Source organism: Geotrypetes seraphini, chromosome 3 (genome assembly GCF_902459505.1).
Source record: "Geotrypetes seraphini chromosome 3, aGeoSer1.1, whole genome shotgun sequence".
NCBI lineage: Eukaryota > Metazoa > Chordata > Amphibia > Gymnophiona > Dermophiidae > Geotrypetes > Geotrypetes seraphini.
The window spans coordinates 294,448,570-294,471,033 of record NC_047086.1 but is presented as its reverse complement, the minus strand read 5'-3'; the positions used below and the strand labels follow the sequence as shown (position 1 = coordinate 294,471,033).

Here is a 22,464-nt window from a genome sequence, read left to right as displayed (position 1 = left end):
TCTGCCTACTGTTTCTCTGCTGTCATGCTGGAACCTGGGGAATGCCTAACAGGATGTTAAAGTGTTGTAAATTGCCAAGTTGCGTTCCTGTATGCTGGATTTGTGTAAAGCACTAGAGCTGATAGGATGTGGTAAAGCATAGCTTACTTAAGTAAACGCTGTGCAGGGAATCTGCCTAAATGTCTGTGAATCATAATACCAAACCTCCGTGCAGGCACAGCTGTTAGCTAATTACATTAGCAAACTGCGGGAGGTAATTTAACTCTGTGTGCTTTTTGAACTGGATAAAGCTCCAACTAAAAGGACTGTTCTGTTTGACCTGCATTATCTCCTGCAGTACAAACGCAGGAAAATTGTTGCCAAATAAGCAGGTTCTACAAGACTGCTTAGAATAAGAGAACCTGGAACTTTGAGGGCAGTTAGCCCCTTTAATGAATGCACTCTAGTGAAGGAAAATGCTTGTACTATGAGGCATTTAGGAAGTCCAGAGTAGTGGGAATTATGTTTTTTATTTTGAATGAACTTTTTCCTGTGTGCAAAATTTATGTTACTGGTGATCTTGCCTGAGGTTGCCAAGGCCAGTAGCCCAATAAAAGCTATGATTTATTATTGAAGGCATTCTGACTGCTGGAGTTTTCTGTGCCAAGAACACACCACATCTAGCCCAGGAAAACCATAGGGGTATCCAGCCTGCAAGGTAGCCCTACTTTAAAGGGGCTCACGCCAGGTGTTAGAAGTGTGTCACTGCCTAGCGTTGGAAAACCGCTCGGCCAGAGACTAGGTGGTGACAATATTCATTGGGGAAATCCTGAAAACCCAATTGGATTCCGGCCGTTGAAGACCGGAGTTGCCTATGTCTGGTCTATTCTTTCATGGCATCTGGGTATCTCTATAGAAATGGGAAATAATGGCAGTATCTGGAAAGCTATATATATACTAATGCCTGGGATCTTGACAATTGGTAGGATGACAAATTGGTACAATGACAATTGATAGGATTAAATTGGTAGGAAGACATTTTGTAAAATACAACAATTGGTAGGATCTTCCTACCAATTGTTCTACTGCTACCAATTGTCGGGTATGTACCTCTGGCCAGAATCTTAACAGGATGGGGGGGCCCCTCTAATGGGCGGTCCGTGTAGGCCAACTCCTTCCCGACATACCTCCACACCTCCTGACATCCCCTCCTCAAGCATAAAAGAACTAGAATGTGGATTGAATTTAACAAATTCTGTCACCAGCATTTTTCATCTTGCTAGCAGATATACTAATGTCAACCTGTGTATCTACTGTGGCAATAACATCCAGTCTGAAAGTCACTCAGTGTATCTCTCACCATTATTCGGGATCATTCCCTCATGATTAAAAAGCATATCTGTTCATTGGTGGGTTAAGTTTAAACCAACAACAGTTTGTCAGCTTTACTGCATGGGATATGTCTACTGCAATCAAGTCAAACGGGATTGACACTATAAACTTAGCCAGCAAATGTTGAATATCAACATAGCTGGCTAACATCATAGCGATCAAAAATAAACCAGATATTCAATGCTGGTCCTCAGAAACGGCCCAGTATTGACTATCCAGGGAAACGCAAGTTCGATCATGTGACACCATTGCTTCATAGTCTTCATTGGCTACCTGTTTATCTTAGAGTTCAGTTTAAACATGCTTGTGTCATTTTTAAAATTCTTTATGGTATCTTCACTCCCTAGTTCCTTTATCCTGAAATCTTTATAGATTCTCTTTTGCAAGGGGTGACCAACAACTTAAACTGTCTCTTCCTTCCAGAAAAGGGATCAAGGGAGTTAAGACCTTTGGTCAATCTCTGATTTTTAAGTTTTCCCAACTTTGGAATAAACTTCCATTTCTTTTGAGAAGCTCCGGTTCCCTCTCATTTTTCAGCAAGCTTCTGAAAACTACTTTATTCACTAAGCATTTTGGAAACTAATCTCTTTGATATCTCTCTCTCTCATAGCTCTCATTTGTTTAAGTAAATTATTGTAAACCGAATCGAGCTTTCCTGGATTGAAGTCTCGGTATATAAAACCAAGCATTAGATTAGATTAGCATTGATCGTGGAAGTCAGTCCAACTAACTTCTGCAGTCTAAATATTGGGCCCTATGTCGCTAGAAAAACAAATGCTGGGACTCTATGAAATGCAGCCTCAAAGAACTAACTTCATATCTAACTATAAGAACGCCCCTTACAGATCTTAATAGATTTTATTGGATCTATCTTTTCCCCTCTGAGATGAGCGCTGTCATTTCTTGCACATGCTCAGGAACAACTCTCTACCATCTTTATACAGACTGAATTCTATATTGTTGTACATATCCTGTCAATCTATCAGTATTGACAACCTACCCCAAGTGTGACTTTGCTCTCTATAGTTATTCAGACAAGAATACATTTGGACTTGGGACTCATTCAGAGATTTATTTTCCATTCTTATTTCAGAGCCAGTTGTAAGTCCAGATGACACAGAGTTGCACAATTATTTTTGTGTTACCTTATTTATAAAAGTAGCTAGACTCACTCTTGATTCTGCCAGTGGCTTTTTTTTTTTTTTTTTTTGCATTTTGTTAGCAGGAGAATGGGTTGATCCTATGTAATTCTATAACATACTCAATGTCTACCCCAGAATTGCTTTAAGACCAATGTCCCCTGCTATTCTTCTACATTTTCTTTTAAAAATGAAAGTCAAAAGGATCACACTAGAGAAATAGGTTTTAAACATACATACAACTCACCTGTTGTGTCTTCTTGCAATCCAACATCAAATGCTAACTTATCTGTTGAAGAGCGTGAGGTGGAGAGGCAGCAGAGATACTGGAAACAAGAGAATAAGTAAAGTTTTCAGGTACTGTTTTCAAAGCCCTATTCTTAGTAGGGAAATTCATAAACCTATTGGTCAATCAGTTTTGGAAATTATTTGTTTCTGTACTTTGAAAATGCCTTCAAATATAAACAAATGAAATGTTGCACACTTCATAAACAATTAACTCAGTCCCTAAGCTACACTATTAAAAAATGGAATATTTATTTTAAAAATTTATAAATCACTTAAAATCTAGGCGGTGAACAGAAGGATCATGCACAATATTTTTAGCAGCAATTCACAAATCATGCATCAACTAAACCTACAAGTATTATGATTAAAAGTATTATAACCGCATACTACTCTAGATATCTTCAGCATCTCTCAGTCCTAGAGAACAAAACATCATAAAAAAAAAGCAATAGTAACCCTATAAACATCACATAAAGGCATCTACAAATAACTGTGTCTTTAGCTGTTTCTTAAACCACATACAATTTTCACACTATCTCAGAGTCTCAGGAAGGGAATTCCAATGTTTTACTCCAACAACACAAAACATGGAATTCTTCAGTTTCGCATAATGAATGGAACTATTTGCCTGACCTGTTCCACATGTATGTTGTGACAGGGAAGCTCCTGTCACCAGTTTAAACCCTGTTTTAAACCCTGCCATGCAAAGGGTTGCCCCTATTCCTAAGCCCAGGAAGCTGTCCAGTAACCCTGTTCCTATCACGAAGAGCCAACAGGCAGGGCAAGGCAGAGAGAGAAGGGCAGAAACCACAATATCTGGTTTAGGGCACTATAATCCCTTTTATAACTCCTTGGGCAATTCTTCAGTAAAGCCTCTGGTAAAGAAAACTAGCCCAGGAAGGGTTAAGGAAAGGGGCGGAGCTGACAGGCAAGACGAACCCAGAGGGAGAGTGGGAACGAGCCTGCAGCATAAAACCAGCACATCTGGGAACACTCGGGGGGGGGGGAACTCGGGAACTGCTAGAGAGAGACGTGCCGTGCAGAGCAGGAAGGAGCCAGCTAGGAGTTCTCTTTCCCAGTCCAGGGCTAGGGAACCGGCTGTCTTACAGCCCTCCCGAACTAACAAGCTTCTGGCTCTTAGGCAGAAGCTCAAGGGAGGAGAAAGGCTTCCAGAGCAGGGCTGGCCAGTAACGGGCCCTAAAGGGAATTCCTATCCAGCCTCAGAGAGCGGAGAGTCCCTAATGGAGATAGAGGGAGAGGTCTCTGAAGGCAGTGAAATGGAATGCAGTCTAGCAGCCGGGGATCTCCTATCTAATCACAGTCAATAAGGTATGAATGGGGGAGGGGAATGAAAGTTAACGTATTTCTGTGCAGCGTTCTTTCTCCCTTAGGCAGGATTGTAAGAAAGTGTGAATGAGTCAATTAGAGCCCAAGAGATAGGCCTTGCAGAGAGAGTGAAGGAGGTGGGAACCCTAATTAACTTCCCAGGAAAGCCTGAACGGGAATTCAGTGATCTGACATTACATAACCCTGAATAGGGGAACTTGTGGGAGGGGACTTACACCAGTCAGAAAAGGGTGGATGGTTCCCCAGCCCCTACCCAGGAGCATAAGGGTGGTAGGGGCATTGTACTTCAGATGGGTCAGGTGGGAAAAGCTTCCTGAAGTATCCACAGGCACAATTAGTAAAACTGAAGAGAAAACGTTTTTGTTTATTTTGGCTTATCTGCCTGAGCAACAGGCTGGACTGTATTATAAAAGAGAAGCATTGTGGATGTATTGTTTGTTTTAAGTCCACTCAGCCAAGAGGGACTATTGGAGCCCCAGTGCCTTGAACTGGGGATAATAAAGAAGAAAATTTGAACTTTACCAAGAGAGCAGTGTATGCTAATTATTCTACTGGAATTATCCAGCGGGAGTCCTCCAGGGAGCGCTCCGTCCTATGCCTGGGGCGGGAGCCGGGTTGCCAGCGCTAGGCTTATCCCTGGCCCTGCCATAGAGCGAATTATGGTGGCAGTGGTGGGATGTAGCGCCACCCACAGGCTACTGCTGGAACAGTGGAATTTTTTTTTGGTTTTTCCAAATTTTGTTTGAAGAACTGACTATTGCTGTGGAAAGTACACGGCTTATTGATATTGCAAGAACTATTGCCATAACTTTGAGGAATTGCAATACTGTTTGGTGCAGGTTTTGAGTACTGCACAAGTACTGAAAGACTGAGAAAAGTAACTTTAAGTTTCCTGTGGATTACAGTTTTTTTTTTTTTTTGTGAGTTTTGGACAGTGAGTACTAAAGTCTCATTTTGGTTGGAGTATTGGGGGAGTCCCACAGAGGTGTTGCTGGAGGCATTGCTACTAGGAGATCCTGGTCGGCGGACGGAGACCGGAGTGAGCCAAGCTGCATCCTGGTGGAGAGGCGATCGGAGGAAGAGTGCCTTCGGAGAAGGAGACTGGATCCTGGGGAGGAAAAAACCCAAAGGCGCAGACTCATCAGTGCCTGAAGTAAGGGTACCTTAGGGTGCTGGTGAGGGATTCTAAGTAAAAGGTTTCCTTTTTCCAGGAAGGGAGAGGGGAAAGGTGCCCAAAGAGCCACACTTGGTTTGTGTTCTCGTTTCCCTTTCCTTCCAGATGGAGTCGGTCAAGCCTACAACAGCGTGGGAGGTCGAGCGGCGACAGCTTGCAGAGGCGATGCGAGAGTCGGTGCGGACACAGATGGACCTGTGGAAAGCCGATCAGAGCGCCCAACAAACCCGCCATGCCGAGCTACTTCCCATGCTTGGGGAACAAGTGCAGGCTATGCACAAGCTAGCACAAGGGCAAGTGACTGAACCAACCACCAGCGCCCCGGTAGGAGCTTCCTTTGGGGAGCCTATTAGACTTAATAAGCTAGCACCGGAGGACGATATTGAGGATTTTTTATTAGCTTTTGAGCGGGTGGCTGGAGCATCTCACTGGCCTCAGGACCAGTGGGCGATAAAACTTATTCCATGCTTAGCAGGACGAGTGCTAGAGGCTTACCGAACTTTGAATGCTGAGCAAGCCTCGGACTATAAGTGCTTAAAAGAAGTCCTATTAGAATACCTTGGACATACCCCAGAACCATATAGAATGCAATTCCGGGCCTTGAAAATGAAGCCTGGAGAGAGACCTAAGGCCCTAGCGCAGAGGCTTAAACGTCTTTGTGAAAGATGGTTAACCCCCATCAAAGTCTCCCGGCAGTGATAGCAGAGCTGGTGAGAGAACAGTTCATGGAAGCAGTCCCGGGCTCTTTACGAGATTGGTTAGCAAGGCAGGGAGCTCCAACCCTGGGTCAAACTGTTGATATTGATGAAGCTTTCCTGGAGGCTCAGGTCTCCTCTAGAACCCAAGGGTCTAGGCGAACACCCTGGGAGGAAACCTCACGACTACGGGGGTCTAGTCACACCACCCCAAGTAGGTATAATCAAAGTACCTCCAGGGATCTAACCTTTCGTTGTTTCTCCTGTGGGAAAACGGGCCACCGGAGCATGCAGTGTAAAGGGAAGATGAACCTGGCTAGTAGGAAGGAATCCCCAGGCCCGCGGGAGGAGAGGGAATACTTTCTGCCAGTCAGGATAGGGGGAGTTCCGGCTACTGCTCTATTAGACTCTGGGGCGAATCAGTCGAGTGTCTCTCGGGCCTTATAGAGGGCCATTCGGAGGAAGAAAGGAGGGCAGGTAGATAGACCTAGAGGCATATCCAGAATTCAGTGTATGCACGGCACGACCATTCCTTATGAACTTCGGAGAGTTTGGTTGGAATATGGGGGGAAAAGGCAGCCCCTAGAGGTAGCAGTAATGCCATCCCCTCCCTATGATCTCATATTAGGGAGAGAATGGTCAGGTTTCCAAGAATGTATGAGAAAGCGGGAAGAGATGTCCCGGTCTAGGCATAATGAGGGATGGACTCTACAAAGACAGAGGGAGCCCCGAGAAGAAGAACTGGGGGAAATCTTTCCTTGGGAGAATGCGCTTCTGGGATCCCCCTCACAGAAAACTAAGAAAACCCGGGCAGAAAGGAGGGCTGACAAAGTCACATATTCCCAAGAATTAAGATCAGGGGGAGATCTGTCCTGGAGGCCTTGGCAACCATGGGAGGTGATGCAGAAGTTCCCGACCCTAAGACAAGAACAGAGAACAGATCCGTCCTTACGGTATGTATGGGCGCAAATGAAGCAGCCGGGAAGAAGGTACAGACAGTTCCAGATAAAAGGAGGCCTATTATATTACATGACCTGGGATAAAGAAACGGGGAGGGAGCATAGACATCTGGTAGTGCCCCAATCCTATAGGAGGAGGATGGTTTGGGTCGCACATCTGGACCCCAAGACGAGTCATCTTTTGGAGGCCCAGACACTGAACCAGGCGAAGGCTCAGTTTTATTGGCCTTCTTTACCCCAAGAAGTTAAAATCTGGTACCAAGAGTGTAAGCCCTGTCATCCCTTGCCCGTTCCAAGAGAACAGTCAGACGGGATCCAGGACCAGGAGGAGAGTGAAAGAGTGGTAGATCTGGGGCTTGCTGAGAAGGAGAGCTGCGAAGTAAGATTGAAGTTTGTGCGGCTGTCTAATAGGGCGAGACCTCCCTATAAGGCTACAAGCCAGGCTACAGGCTTTGATTTAAGTAGTGCCCAAGAAAGAGTAATACCCAAGGGAGGCCGGGAGGTCATAAACACAGATTTACAAATATATTTTCCCTCGGGTTGCTACAGTAGAATAGCATCTCGATCAGGATAGGCACTTAGGCTTGGACTATGTGTAGGAGCAGGGGTAGTTGACCCCGACTATAGGAGGCCCCTAAAAATACTCCTCTTCAATTTAGGGGAGGAAGATTATCGAATAAAGGAAGGAGACCGAATAGCCCAACTAATTTGTGAAAAAGTTTTCCTTCCAGATCTGCAGGAGGAGGAAAGGTTAGAGGATACGGGCCGAGGGAACCAGGGTTGGGGTTCCACCGGGGTGGATGAAGCTCATACCTGGGGAAAGCAGAACGTAGACATTCTGTCACGACTAGGGGAAGAGGTAGAACCCCTGCCCAAGGATAAAAGGACTGATAGTGTTTTGAGGGGGGGGTATGTGACAGGGAAGCTCCTGTCACCAGTTTAAACCCGGTTTTAAACCCTGCCATGCAAAGGGCTGCCCCTATTCCTAAGCCCAGGAAGCTGCCCAGTAACCCTGTTCCTATCACGAAGAGCCAACAGGCAGGGCAAGGCAGAGAGAGAAGGGCAGAAACCACAATATCTGGTTTAGGGCACTATAATCCCTTTTATAACTCCTTGGGCAGTTCTCCAGTAAAGCATCTGGTAAAGAAAACTAGCCCAGGAAGGGTTAAGGAAAGGGGCGGAGCCTGGGGCGGGAGCCGTGTTGCCAGCGCTAGGCTTATCCCTGGCCCCGCCACAATGTTCATATTCTCATACCTCTAAAGAAAGAGAAACAGACTGCTACTATGTTAAAAAACAATTTTTGATTTAGTACTGACATTCATTTCCTGCAATAAGGCTTGGACTGAGGACAATTAACAGTGGTTGAGCTAAATCTGGAAGTACTTCCATTTGTTAAGAGGGAAGAGTGGATGTGGTGTTCATGGGGAAAATCATTGTAGACTAGGTAATAACCTGGATGTCCTTTGATGGGATAAAAAGAAGGAATGAATTGATTGGGTAAAGAAGGTAGTGAATCTGATTGGATAAATATGATATGTCTAATGCTTAGTTTTGAGAATACATAAGAGGAAAATGGGCATATATAGTACCTGTGGTGAATGGGTTAGGTCTATTCTATCTTTTACTTGGAGTTTTTTACGTTGAACATTTTAAAGTGTTATTTGTAAACTGCTTTGATCCGGGTGAACAGTACATGTAAACATAGGTGTTGTGAACTAGTAGGTTGGTGGGTTGAAAGAACATTATTGGATAAGCAGGTGGTTGAGTGGGAGGATTGTGAGAGGAATTTTTCCTACCCTCTCACCCCTTCTGGTTTCTTGTACTTTTTCCTACTGGCCATACCTCTCCCTATGTAATCTAGCATCCTTCTAGCTTTCGCCGTTACCTTTTCAATCTGTTTGGCCACCTTAAGATCATCACATACAATCACACCCAAGTTCCGCTCTTCCATGGTGCACATAAGTTCTTCACCCCCCTAAACTGTACCATCTGGTTTTTGCAACCCAAATGCATGACCTTGCATTTCTTAGCATTAAATTTTAGCTGCCAAATTTCAGACCGTTCTTCAAGCTTCACCAGGTCTTTCTTAATGTTATTCACATCATTTGGCGTATCTACTCTACTGCAGATTTTGGTATCATTCGCAAAGAGGCAAATCTTACCCGACAACCCTTCAGCAATATCATTTATTAAAATGTTAAAAAGAACAGATCCAGGAACAGAAGCTTGAGGCACACCATTGGTAACATACCTTTCATCAGAACGATCGCCATTGATCACTACCCTCTGTTGCCTTCCACTCAACCAGTTCCTGACCCAGCCCGTCACTTTGGGACCCATCCCAAGGGCACTCAGTTTATTTATCAGACGTCTGTGTGGAATACTGTCAAAGGCTTTGCTAAACTCTAAATACACCACATCTAGCCCACATCCTCTATCCAATTCTCTGGTCACCCAGTCAAAGAAATTGATCAGATATGTCTGACAAAACCTACCTCTAGTGAATCTATGTTGCCTCCAGTCCTGTAATCCACAAGATTCCAGAAATTTGGCCATTCTCTGTTTTAAAAGCACTTCCATTAATTTGCTTACCACAGAAGTTAGTTACTAGCCTGTAATTCCCTACTTCTTCCTTACTTCCACTTTTGTGGAGAGGGACCACATCTGCCCTTCTCCAGTCCTCCAATACCACTCCTGACTCTAGAGACTCATTGAAAAGGTCAGTCAGCAAACTACCAGAATTTCCCTAAGTTCCTTCAGCAGCCAAGGATGTACACCATCCAGCCCCATTGCTTTGCCTATCTTTATTTTAGCTAGTTCCTCACGAACACAACCCTCTGAAAATTGAAGAGGGTCTATTACTCCTCCATCCCTATTCACATTTGTCTTCTGCGGTTCCGCTCTCGGCACTTCTGCCATGAACGCAGAACAGAAATATTCGTTAAGCAATTCGGCCTTTTCTTTATCAGCTTCTACATATTCCTCCACTTCACCTTTGAGTCTCGCAATGCCACTTTTGCACTTCTTCCTATCACTAATATATCTAAAAAAGTCTTGTCTCCCCATTTTACCATGTCAGCTATTTTTTTCTTCCATTTGCATCTTTGCTTTCCTGACTACATGACCAGCCTCTTAACTTTTCCAGATATTTTTGCCTGTCTTCCTCTTTCTGTGATCTTTTGTAATTTATGAAAGCTAACCTCTTATTCCTTACCTTCTCAGCTACCACTTTTGAGAACCAAAGTGGCTTCTTTTCCTCTTACTTACCTCACAAAAAGGTTTGTCGCCCTTACAATCGTTCCTTTCAGTTTTTCCAACTGCATTTTCCACTCCTTACAGACATTCCCACCCACACAACAATTCCTTGGCATCCCATCCAAACAAAGTTAGTTTTTTAAAAGTTTAGAACCTTTGCTTTTGAATAAGCCCTCTCTATACCCATCTTAATATTAAACTGTATCATGCAGTGATCACTGGATGCCAGATGATCACCCACTGTAACATCAGAAACACTTTCCCCATTTGTAATCACTAAGTCCAGTATGACCCCATCCTGCATGGGTTCCATTACCAACTGTTATAACAGTTCTGCTTGTAGAGAATCCATAATCTCCCTACTTCTATATCTGTTCCTTTCTACCACCCTTCAGGTCCCCTCGCGTGGCCTATCTATCTACCTTCCTCCCTCTTATTTTCGTGGCACGTTACAATGTAATTTGTGCAAGCCACTGGAGCCTGCGAGCTCGGTCCCTGTTCCATCCCCACAAACCATCTCGTTTCTGTGCTCCTATTTTCCCCATTTCTAATATCTCCCCTATGTATCTGCCATTGCCCCCCCCCCCCTGTGTCCATATACCATCCCCATGGCATGTCCCCTTTATGTCTCTGTCCCTATGCCCCATACACATAATTTCCCCTCTTTCTGTTACCTTCCTGTGTCCAGATTTCCCCTATCTTCCTCTTCCATACCAGTGTGTCTCTTCTTTTCAACCCCATCTAGCTTCTTTCCATCTTTCTCCCCCCCCCTGCTTCCAGCATCTGGCTCACCTGCCTTTCCTCTCCTTTCTTTCCTGCTGTGGGTTTGTCTTTCCCTCTTCATCCCCTTGGCCCAGAATCCTTTTCCCTTTCACTCCCTCCTTCCAGTGTGAGCCGGGAACACGCGCGATCGCGCAGTCCCCACCCGCCCACCTGATCGATTGTAGCGTTTAGCCAGCTCCCTCCCTTCACCTCGCCTTAGTTTGCAGGCTTTCTTTTTTGGCGACCTGCATGCTTTCAAAGAGCCGCGCATGCATGGCTGCTCAGTGTTCAATCTTCTGCTCTGCTGCAACTTCCTGTTTCCAGTTGCATCAGAGCAGAAGATTGAACACTGAGCAGCCACGCGTGCGTGGCTCTTTGAAAGCGTGCGGGTCGCCGAAAAAGAAAGCCTGCAAACTAAGGTGAGGTGAAGGGAGGGAGCTGGCTAAACGCTACGATCGATCGGGCGGGCAGGGGCTGCAGGGACCGCGCGATACTTCATGCCTCACTGCGGAGACAAGACCATTCACCGCTCCACGGGGCGGTGAATGGCCTTGTCCCCGTCCTCGCAGCGACTGCTATTTTTCTTTCCCTGTTTTGGTGGGTTACCCACCGCTAAACACGGCTAGCAGCGGGTAACAACCACTGTGTCATTCTCTAATCTACATGAATATGAAAGATAGATGATGCTCGTATGTACTTTTTTGGCCAGCGAAGTACATTACTTGATTTATGCAGAAAAATGATTAACATGGCAACTTTAACAAACTCAGAAATTTAAGGCCAAGCTAGAATAAAAGGTTGATTCTAATAGCCAGATGTATCCCTTACAATGTGGTACACAGACAAATCTATCGAGTCAACAAAAAAATTAAAATAAAAGATCAGAAAGTTGAAAGAATGCAAAATTCACATGTGGTTCCAGACTTTTGCACACACTATAGTCGGTCACCACCAATATTCAGCAGCTCGTTAGCTAATTTTGCTGGCCAGATAGAGCCGCCTGAAAGGGTAGTCTCTTTTTGGCCATTGAGACTTAGCTGATTAGCTGCTGGATATGGTGCCACTATTTGGGGCCGAATCAAATCGAATATGAATATTTGGTACAGTCCTATTACACATAAATATAGATACACTGAGTCTGAAAATATTTATATATGAATTGAGTCTAAAAAACAATGCAAAAGACTTCAATACAATATTATTCTGCACCATTCTTACTACAAAAGATAAGTTACATACCATTCCACTGTAAGAATGACGAAGCAATATTGCATGTCCATAAAGAAGAGTTCGATGACCACCACCTTGAGCTGTCTGTTTGAACATAAAAATATATATATATATTTAGGCTGACAATCCAGGAAACAAAACTAAACGAACCATTTTACAAGTCAGTAACTGTTGGTGCCATGTACCTTTATATAATAAGCATCCAAGAACTACCCCTAAAAGAACACAAATTCTCACACAAAATTGCACCTGCTCCAAGGCAGTATAAATATACAGAGAGTAATTTATGTTTATGTTTATTTAAGATTTGATATACCGCTCCTGCATTTTACTGACCTAAGCGGTTTACAATGTATCAAACTAAAATGAAATTAGGTACTTGAGAAAAACTACCCTATCTGTCCCGAAGGCTCACAATTTAGCTAAAGTACCTGATAAACTAAAAATAAGTAACAACAACATATAATACATTTCCAAGATCAAAAATCAAAGAAATAGAAAATAGAAATAATGAAAGAAGATAAAAAATAAAATAAAACAAATTTAAGAGATAGAAAAGTCTCTGAAGCAGCCTGATAGCAAACAGTCATATTTTAGTGCAGGTCTTAATACAACTCCCGGCATAGCACCCGTCACAGATCCGTAACTGACAGAGCTTGAGAGCATCAAAGAAATTAATATTCTCAAAAGGCTGCCCAAACTTGGTCATCAGGATGTGCACTAAAGGGCCTGATTCTGGAAACAGTGCCTGCCATAGTAGGTGGCTATGAAACCTATCACGAGTCAATCACCAGTAGATGCCGTTTCCAGAATCGCGTCTATTGTCTTCTACAGATGCCTTAAATGTAGATCAGCATTTTACAGGCCTACATTTAAGGCGTCTGACTTGCGCCTACAAGAAGTGCCTAGGCGTGCCTCAGATGTCTAAGGCTACTTCTGGCATAAACCATGCCTACGCCGGCCTTAGGCGTCCATAGGCATGTCTAGACATCTCCGTATGTGCGTGAACAACGCCTACACTGTAGGCATCCTTTGCTCCATCAATTTTTTTTAAAAACATATGTCCCATTTGGTCCATTAGATGATGATAGGACACCTACCGCTGCCTACAATCAGGACATTGATTTTAGAATCCATCCCTAAGCATGGATGCTATAATAGCAATTACACACACAATGGCCATTATAGAATACTAGTGTAAGCCCACATTTACTGGCCTAACTTTAGGCCAACACTTATGTTAGCTCAGTGGCTGGAGTAAATGCCTGTGCTTAACTGTAGGCAGTTCGATGCGTAAATCAAGTATTTTAAAACCAGTATGTGTAATTGCCAAACTCTCCCCTGACCTGCCCATGCCCCTCCTAGGTCCATGCTCCTTTGTAGTTGCACACTCTAGAATTTGCATGTGCAGATTATAGAATAATGACTAGGGGCAGTTACATGCATAACTGCTAATTACTGACAATTAACATGAATTATTGCCAATAAGCGGTTGTTTACATCAACTAGCAGCTCATCACCTAATTAATTACAATGGTAGCGATTTCTGTGCTGCAAATGTGACCCAGCCCATGTAATTCCTAAGGACTATTTCACATTTGCTGTATGGGAATCGCTACTGCGGCTTTGTAAAAGGAGCCCTATATCTCCAGGAATGACTACATGCGGAATATGTATACATATTTATCAGCTTGTTAATTCACATGGCTATATTAGTTTATACAGTCATGCCTTTTCTCTTACACACTCAAGTAGACGCCTATAAAATTACCCCATGTATATATGCATGTAAGGAGGTTCAGGAAATCTGTAAGTAAATAAATATATATATGAATAAATAAATAAAATGTTTACCGGTAGCCAGTAAGGGGGGAAATTCTAAATATGGTTCCTAAACACTTGGCACTGCAAAAAAGCCATAAAGTTAGGCACTTATACCTGGGAACCAGGTCTAACGTTAGGCACAGCCATTTGCAACAACGAAAATGTAGTACAAATGCTCACACCTAAAGTTAGAGGTAGATGCCCTTATTCTTTAATTACAACACATAAATCCAACAAATGCCCCCAATCTGCCCATTACCTGCCCATTTCTATGCCCCCCAGTTTTTTAATTCCTGCATAAAATTTAGGTGTTAATCCTGTACCTAAATCCAATTAGCTCCAATAGTTGCTTCTTAAAATGCCAATTATTGGTGTTAATTAGCTTGTTATTAAATTAAATTGCATGCACAAACCAGGTACGTGCCCAAATCTGCACATGCAATTTTCAACACTTTTTGTAGAATTAGGGAGTAAATGTATTAATTCCTTTCTGGATATATGTGAAAGCTATAAGAATCTTGCCCTGAAATAAGCTTTATAGATAGAGAAAGAGCCTGAAAGAGGAGAGTGATGGCAACATCAAGGAATTATCCATCCAGCACACCTAAAAGAATTATCTTCAGGGTTGTGATGAACAAACACTCCTTTATAGAATGTCCTTGGTATACCAATGTTCCACAGGTCTTGATTTTAGCTCCAAGCCTATTCAACATATTCCTTGTTCCTCTTGTAAAGCTAATTCAGGGTATGAATTTGCACTTATATTTCAAATGGGGAAATCAACAATAGGGCCTCTGAGTTTCCAGTTACCTCCCTCCCATTTTCCTTGTTCCCCGTTCTCTCTCTAGCTCCTACGATCACAATTCCCTTTTTCCGAAAAGGAAAGCTTTATTATAAGGCCACAGCATGGTTATATTTACACTGATTTCTTAGTTACAATTAACAATCCTAAGTGTGAGATAACATATACTATACAACATATGTGACCTACACCTACAAAACTTAACCTGCTAACTTAGGGTAACACTGAGCTACGTTGCTTGAGATTAGGGGGCCATTTCCATTCCAAACATTTTAACACCAAACGACGTGTGTAACTGTAACTCACATTGTGAGAAACTAGGGTATTACCGTAGAAACTGGTTGCCCCATATTGGACTGAGTTGCATTGCAAACTTCCTGGATACCGCTGCTTCCTCATCCTCCCCCACCATTCAAATGAAGGAGAATTCATCACTTGTAGCTTGGGCAGGTCCCCCTCCATTCAAAAGGTGCTACAAACTCCAACCAGGACAAGTGTTCTCACTCAAGAGAGCATTTTTCTTGAAACATAACTTTACATGGCACCCTTAAGTACCATTTTGGGCTCTTTGGGTTACCCCCTCCCCCATACCATAACTTGTGACAGTAACTCCTCACTTGTCACAAGCCCACCACTACCACCTATCTATATAGCCATGCTATAAATGTCCCTGAAGAGGAGCCTGCTGATAATATCTTGTATGTCACTAAAAATATATATTTAATCCTATGTTTTATGGCTGACTGGTGTGTGCCATCAGGGTGACACAACCCCAGACAATCTTCCACTATCATCTTGTGTGAAGTGCTCATTCCTCAAAGTGTGTGAAAGAATTTGTGCATCCACTTGTTGATCTTATGTCTGGTTCTCTACTACATGATAGGATCTTCTTCCTGCCATACATGCAGAGGGATGATGTGGGACCATACCAGATGCGTAGTTTGCACATAGCCTTGATATTTCAAAGACAATAGCTTCTTTTTTTACAAATTCTGTGCTGTGTGTGGTAGTTTTTGCCCCTGAATTGAATGATAAAGGCCCACAGGGGTGTGTGGATGTGCAGTTGATTCAGAATTACAGGCATACTTGGTCCCATGGGTGCAACCCACAAATGGCAGTACCAGGAGAATGTATATCTTTAGATCTTACTGCTATAGCTTAACTCCTCCCCCAACCCGTAGAATGGACCCAAAGTTCCTTTCATGACCAATCTGAAAGGCATAATCGCCATTCAAAATAAAGGAATCAATATTCAGCCGATGCAAAAGATGACATAAGTGAAGCATGGGTATTTAACTCTTTCATTGGCAGATGGTGAAACGGCTGGTTTACGTAACTTGATGTTGAACGAGAGCAACAGTGCCAAGTATACAGACATTTGGAGATGCAGATCTCCCATCAGAGCCACAGAAAACACATGTGGCTTCTGAGCAACAATGCCAAATAAAGGCTTAACTTAATCCGTATGTCACTGCTACTAGCTGAACTGATTTAAATGTCCTAATAGTATTCATATATTATTTTTTTTAACATAGGGATAGGAGAATTATGCATCAGCCAATCAGCACCTAATATACAACTACATCTGAAAACTGGCCCAAAAGATTTTTATGATAATGAGGTTATTTTTCTTTCACTAACAAATTATAATCACTAGTCTATATTCCAACTTTTTAACCTGATATTATCATCAATCTTTTAGGCACCTTTTACTGTGTTATAGAATCTTATGGGGAGGATCCATCCATCTCTTTGTCTGCTTATATACATAGGTCTATACATGTGCAAACTTATGCATTTTATAGAGTAAGGGAAAAAATGAGCAGTTGGTGCTATAGGGAACCCAAATTTCATGCAGACTAGAACTGCATGAAGAGTGGGGATGTATGTGCTAGGGGAAGCCACAGTCCTGTGGCAGCATGAATGGAGTATTGTATGGGAAGCCAAAGCGTTTGTCACAGCAACCACAGGGATGATATATGGTCTGTGAGTCTCTTAAGCAAGTTAAAGCACTCAAATTTGCTTAACATAGAACAATGAGCCAAGATAAGTCAGGGCCAGATGTTTAACCATCCGCAGTCAGTGTTTTGCTGACCGCCACTAGCGCTAAACCCAGAAAATCAATATTAGGCCTGTCCAGGCACCGGCATTGAATTTCTGGGTTTACAGATCCAACTAACATGATGTTCAACATTTAAATGGCTGTGGTGAACCACACAAAGATAAAACTGACTTTTATGTAATCCTATTTATGCGGTTTATTTGGTCAGTTAAGTTCTGAATATCATCACTTTGTCCCTGTGTCATTCTCTATTGACATCATCAAGGAGTACCCATAAAACCAGCTTAACCATTAGGCAGACTAGGCCATCATCACCTTGGACAGGAGCTTCCAAGAGTGGGCAAAAAGTGGCTGCATCAAAGAAAAATAATGGGTCCTGACAAACCTATTAAAGAACCATGAGTACATCAAGAGCATAAGCCAGAACTTGAATTTTTTTGGGGGTGGGGCCTAAGGGTAGACTGGAAGCCAAACATTTCCTCTCAATCTCTCATCCTCTGGTGCTGTCACTCCTGCCCCCCATCATACATTTGAGGGCAAGGATGCTCAAGTTCCACCAGCCAAAGACATTCTCTGCAGGAGCCTGTGGCAATGCTGCCTAAGGAGCAAGGAAGCAAGCAGACTGCTCCTACCTCCAAACATCAGCACTTCCACACATGTACAGAGCCATGCAAAAGTTTTGCATCACCTTCGAGTAATACATTGTTCTGTCTTTCTTGCTAGATCACAGCAATATTTCTGATGCCTACTGCTGCATATTATATACTGACGTGTTCAGAATTTTGTGCTCTATCATCCTGTACATTTTAAATTGATTTAGGACTTCATATTTAAGACTTGTAACGCATAAACTGCAGAATGTAAAAAAATGTCGATACTTTGTGTTAAAACTGGATTGAAACAGTCTAATCAGATCACTCCGTTTTCAACCAATGGCATTTTTTTTTAGGAACCAATCACAGCACAGCATTCACGCGCAAATATGGCAAAGCGGGAAAATCAGTTTATATAACTGTCTGTTACTCCAGTGACAGCATAATCGCAACATGGGAAAAGTTAGAAATATTTCAAAAAGAAGAACGTGTGATAGTGGTTGTACTTAATGAAGAAGGCTATTCAAGCTGGCAAATTGCAGCTAGGGTAAAGTGCAATCAAAGTACAGTCACATGCTTGCTGTGACAAACGGACGTCTTTCCCAAGGTTTGCCACAGGGGAATTAAGGAAAGTATGTAAACCCCAGTGCAGAAGGGCTGACCAGGTCAGTTCCCAGGACAATAAATTAGCTGACTACCTGGTGAGTGACAATGAAATGGAAATAGAACAGGAAGGCTTAGACTTACCTGAAGCAGTTCCAGAGCCAGGCAGGAAGAAGCTGCCTTGCTATTGTCCATTGCCTGTAAGGCAGAAAGCTCACAGGCAGTTTCCCCTCAGAGAAATGGCATGGGCTGAGGAAGGAATTCCCTTCCCCCATCCAAAGCCAAGGGGGGAGTGGTTCTTCCCCTCAGCTTAAAGCCAGGCTCGTTAGAGAGCAGAGGGAGGAAGGAGGAAGAGCAGAACGAGGCTTGGCAGTAGAGCAGAGGCAGGACGGGGCTGAGCAGTTCCTCAGCACTGACTGGGAAATGACGGAGGAACAGGCTGGTAATTTGACCACTGATTTCCTTCCCCCAGAGCCCATGGTATGGGAAGAAAGTGGGGCTATACAGGAAAGCTGTTCAGAGGAAATGGAGAGCTGAATATCCTGGGAAAGTTCTGTGAACAGAGGTTTTGTCTTGGCTGTATTTCTCTGCTTGCTCTGTGAACTAATGACTGTGGGAGTTACTAGGGAAATAATCCTGTATTGCAATTTTACATGCTGTTTTGCTGGAGTTTGGAAAGGCTACAGTAATCTCCTCTTCAGGTTATGTTCACAGCTGAACCAAAAGCCAGGGTGTAATGATGGCTAGTTTAAAGCCCAGAATTTCCTGACTTCCACACTCCGTGAAAGGGCCCAGCTGTAAAGATAGTGCCTTAGCAACTAACTAATTCAATTAGTCTGCCTGCCTCGTAGGGATAAGGAAATTAACCCTCTTAAGGAAAAGCCTGCTCGGGACTAGGGAGAAAGTCCAGCCCAGCTGGAGAGTGTAAGAGCACTGGAAGACAGCACAGAATATTTCTCAATCATGAACAAGAATATCTCTCCTGTAAAGCTACAATGGAGAGTTATTTGTGCTAACTGTTTCACCTCCTAACCTCCTGGAATATTAATGACTGTATGTGGTTTATTAACCCAGTCCAGAGCTGATTACTGGGTGACTACGAGTGAGATGAACTTTTTCTGTTGTTTTTGTATGATGTTCATGCTACCAGGAAAACCTGGAGTGGCACAGTAATTCCACGGCCGGTGGCCGAATAAAAGCTTATGTTTTCACCAAGGCCATTCTGACAACGTGTGATTTTTCAAAACCCTTGGAGAATAAGCTTAGTTGGGCATTTGCCAGGGACTACCAACTTGAAAGGTGACCCTAATTCTAAAGGGACCACGCCAGTAACAAGCTTCATGTCACTACCCGACGGCTCAAGGTGTTCTCAGAGAGCGTGGGTGTGACATTGCTCAGTTAAAAAAAAAAAAAAAGAGACAGGAAATGTGACTGACAGGGCTCAAAGTGGAAGACCATGCAAATCCACTGTGCAAAAGAGGACAGGGTTGTTCGCAGGATCTCAGTGGCAGATCACAAACTAACATCACCAGAATTGTCAGCCAAGTGGCAGAAAATGTGTTCAGTGAATGTCTCTGCCTCAACAGTACGTCGGCAGTGCCTGGAGTTTGGTCTACGTGGCTGTAGAGCAAGAAAGAAGCTGTTGGTAATGACGATGCAAACAAAGCAATGGGTTGAGTGGGCCAGAAAGTACAGCATGTGGACTCCAGAGGTGTGGGAAAACATTCTCTTCAGCGATGAGAGTACTTTCTGTGTATTAGGAGGTCAGTGCAACACATTCCTCTTGAAGGGGGTAACAGTTAAAATACAAATAAACTTAGTATATGCATTGAAATAGCTAATGTAAATCATTTACAAAATATTGACATTTTTCAACATTCTGCAGTTTATGTGTTACAAGTCTTAAATCTGAAGTCCTAAATCAATTTAAAATGTGCAGGATGATAGAGCATAAAATTCTGAACACGTCAGTATATAATATACAGCAGTAGGCACCAGAAATATTGCTGTGATCCAGCAAGAAAAATGGAACAATGTATTACTCGGAGGTGATACAAAACTTATGCACGGCTCTGTATGTGATGTCATCACATCCACACATGCTCAGAGGCCTTCTAATACCCGGACAAACTGCCAGGTTTTGAAAATCCATCCGGACCCCAGAATGTCTGGTAACCCTGCTCTGATGCCTTGGTTAGGCCCTGTTGAAATACTCACATGGATTAAAAATTGCCTAGAGTATAGGAAACAGAGAGTGGGGGTAAATGGACAATACTCAGAATGGAAGAGTGTCACTAGTGGGGTGCCGCAGAGCTCGGTGCTTGGACCCATGCTCTTCAACATCTTTGTAAATGATCTGGACATCGGTAAGACGAGTGAGGTGATTAAATTTGCGGACGATATGAAGTTATTCAGAGTAGTGAAGATGCAGGGGGATTGCGAAGATCTACAAAGTGACTTAATCAAGCTCGAGAAATGGGCATCGACATGGCAAATGAGGTTCAACGTGGATAAGTGCAAAGTGATGCATGTCGGTAACAAAAATATCATGCACGAATACAGGATGTCCGGGGCGGTACTTGGAGAGACCTCCCAGGAAAGAGACTTGGGAGTTCTGATTGACAAATCGATGAAGCCGTCTTCACAATATGCAGCGGCGGCAAAAAGGGCAAACAGAATGCTAGGAATGATAAAGAAGGGGTTCATGAACAGTTCGAAGAAGGTGATCATGCCGCTGTACTGGGCCTTGGTGTGCCCTCACCTGGAGTACTGCGTCTAGCACTGGTCACCGTACATGAAGAAGGACACGGTACTACTCAAGAGGGTCCAGAGAAGAGTGACTAAAATGGTTAAGGGGCTGGAAGAGTTGCCGTACACTGAGACATTGGAGAAACTGGGCCTCTTCTCCCTTGAAAAGAGAAGATTGAGAGGAGACATGATCGAAACATTCAAAATACTGAAGGGAATAGACTTTGTAGATAAAGACAGACTGTTCACACTCTCCAAGGTAGGGAGAACGAGAGGGCACTCTCTAAAGTTGAAAGGGGATAGGTTCCTTACAAACGTAAGGAAGTTCTTCACCAAGAGAGTGGTGGCGAGCTGGAACACTTTTCCGGAGGCTGTTGTAGGGGAAAAAACCCTCCAGGGTTTCAAGACTAAGCTGGACAAGTTCCTGCTAAACTGGGACGTACACAGGTGAGGCTGGACTCATTTAGAGTACTGGTCTTTGACCTGGGGGCTGCCGCATGAGCGGACTGCTGGGCAGGATGGACCACCGGTCTGACCCAGCAGCGGCAACTCTTATGTTCTTATGTTGTACCCTGGTTTATCCTGCTGAGGAACATCAACATTTTTTTCCTCATATTATTCATCTGTTTTTAGTCTATATAGACCACTTATAGCCTAAATTCAGATACTCAAGTATTTCTTGTGATCTGTCCTGGGGGTCTCCTTTGGATCTTGCCGCTGGCTGCCTCCAAATAGCCCCAGCCAGGTTAGCAATAAAGGTCAGCTCTGGAGGAGACTTCCAGACCCAACTTTAATGTGAATTTAAAAAAAAAAAAAAGTGCCAGTTTTCTTAGGCATGATAAGTCAAGGCATTGCAAGACCTGGACAAGGCAGCAGAAGAAATAGAGATTCAGGAAGAACACTGGAGGAGAATCAGGAAATCTTTGCAGTCCAGATAATTAAGGGAACGGAAAGGCAGGATTGCCAAATGGCTAGGCCGGTTGTCAGCAGAGCCTTAAAATCAGAAACAGAAAACTAGTTTTTTTTATTGCCCCAGACTCGCAACTCCCTGCTCCTTCCCATAGATATAGAACTCTCCCTTTTCCTCTCTCCTTGGATACTAGGGGCCCAGCAAGATCTCTGTTTCTCCCTCCCCAATACTAGTGAGTTGCAGGTAGCGATAAAGATATGTTGCTTCCAGGTGCCTTGGTCCTTCTCTTTGCGTGGTCCTGCCTTTTCCAATGCAACTCCCTGTGAGCAGGGCTAAACAGAGAGAAGGACTGGGTAGCCAGAAGCAGCATGCTTTCAGCACTGCCCGTGACTCACTAGTTTTGAGAACTTTGGAAAGGAGAAATGCTGGACCCATTGGGGGGGCGGGAGGATAAGATGTTATACCCATGGGGGAGGGGAGATGCTAGACCTGCGAGATGGTAGAAGAAGAAGAGATGCATGACATATGTGCTAGTAGAGAATACCAGATATTTGGGGGCAGGAGAGTGGAGATGCCAGACCCACAGGATGGGAGAGAGAAAAAGAGATGAAAGACCCAATGGGGAGGTGCTAGACCTAAGATTGAACAGGGGAAGAGAGGAAGAGATGCAAGACCTGCAGGTGGGAAGAGAGAGCACACTGG

General features: G+C 43.6%; 1 protein-coding gene across 1 annotated transcript in view; it reads right to left on the bottom strand.

The window, feature by feature from the left end:
- Positions 1-22,464, bottom strand: part of RYR2 (ryanodine receptor 2) — a 1,389,277-nt gene that overhangs the window by 945,816 nt on the left and 420,997 nt on the right. Inside the window, 2 exon segments of the mRNA XM_033937646.1 lie at positions 2,758-2,836; positions 12,230-12,304. Of these exon segments, the coding sequence (XP_033793537.1) occupies positions 2,758-2,836; positions 12,230-12,304 (154 nt within the window).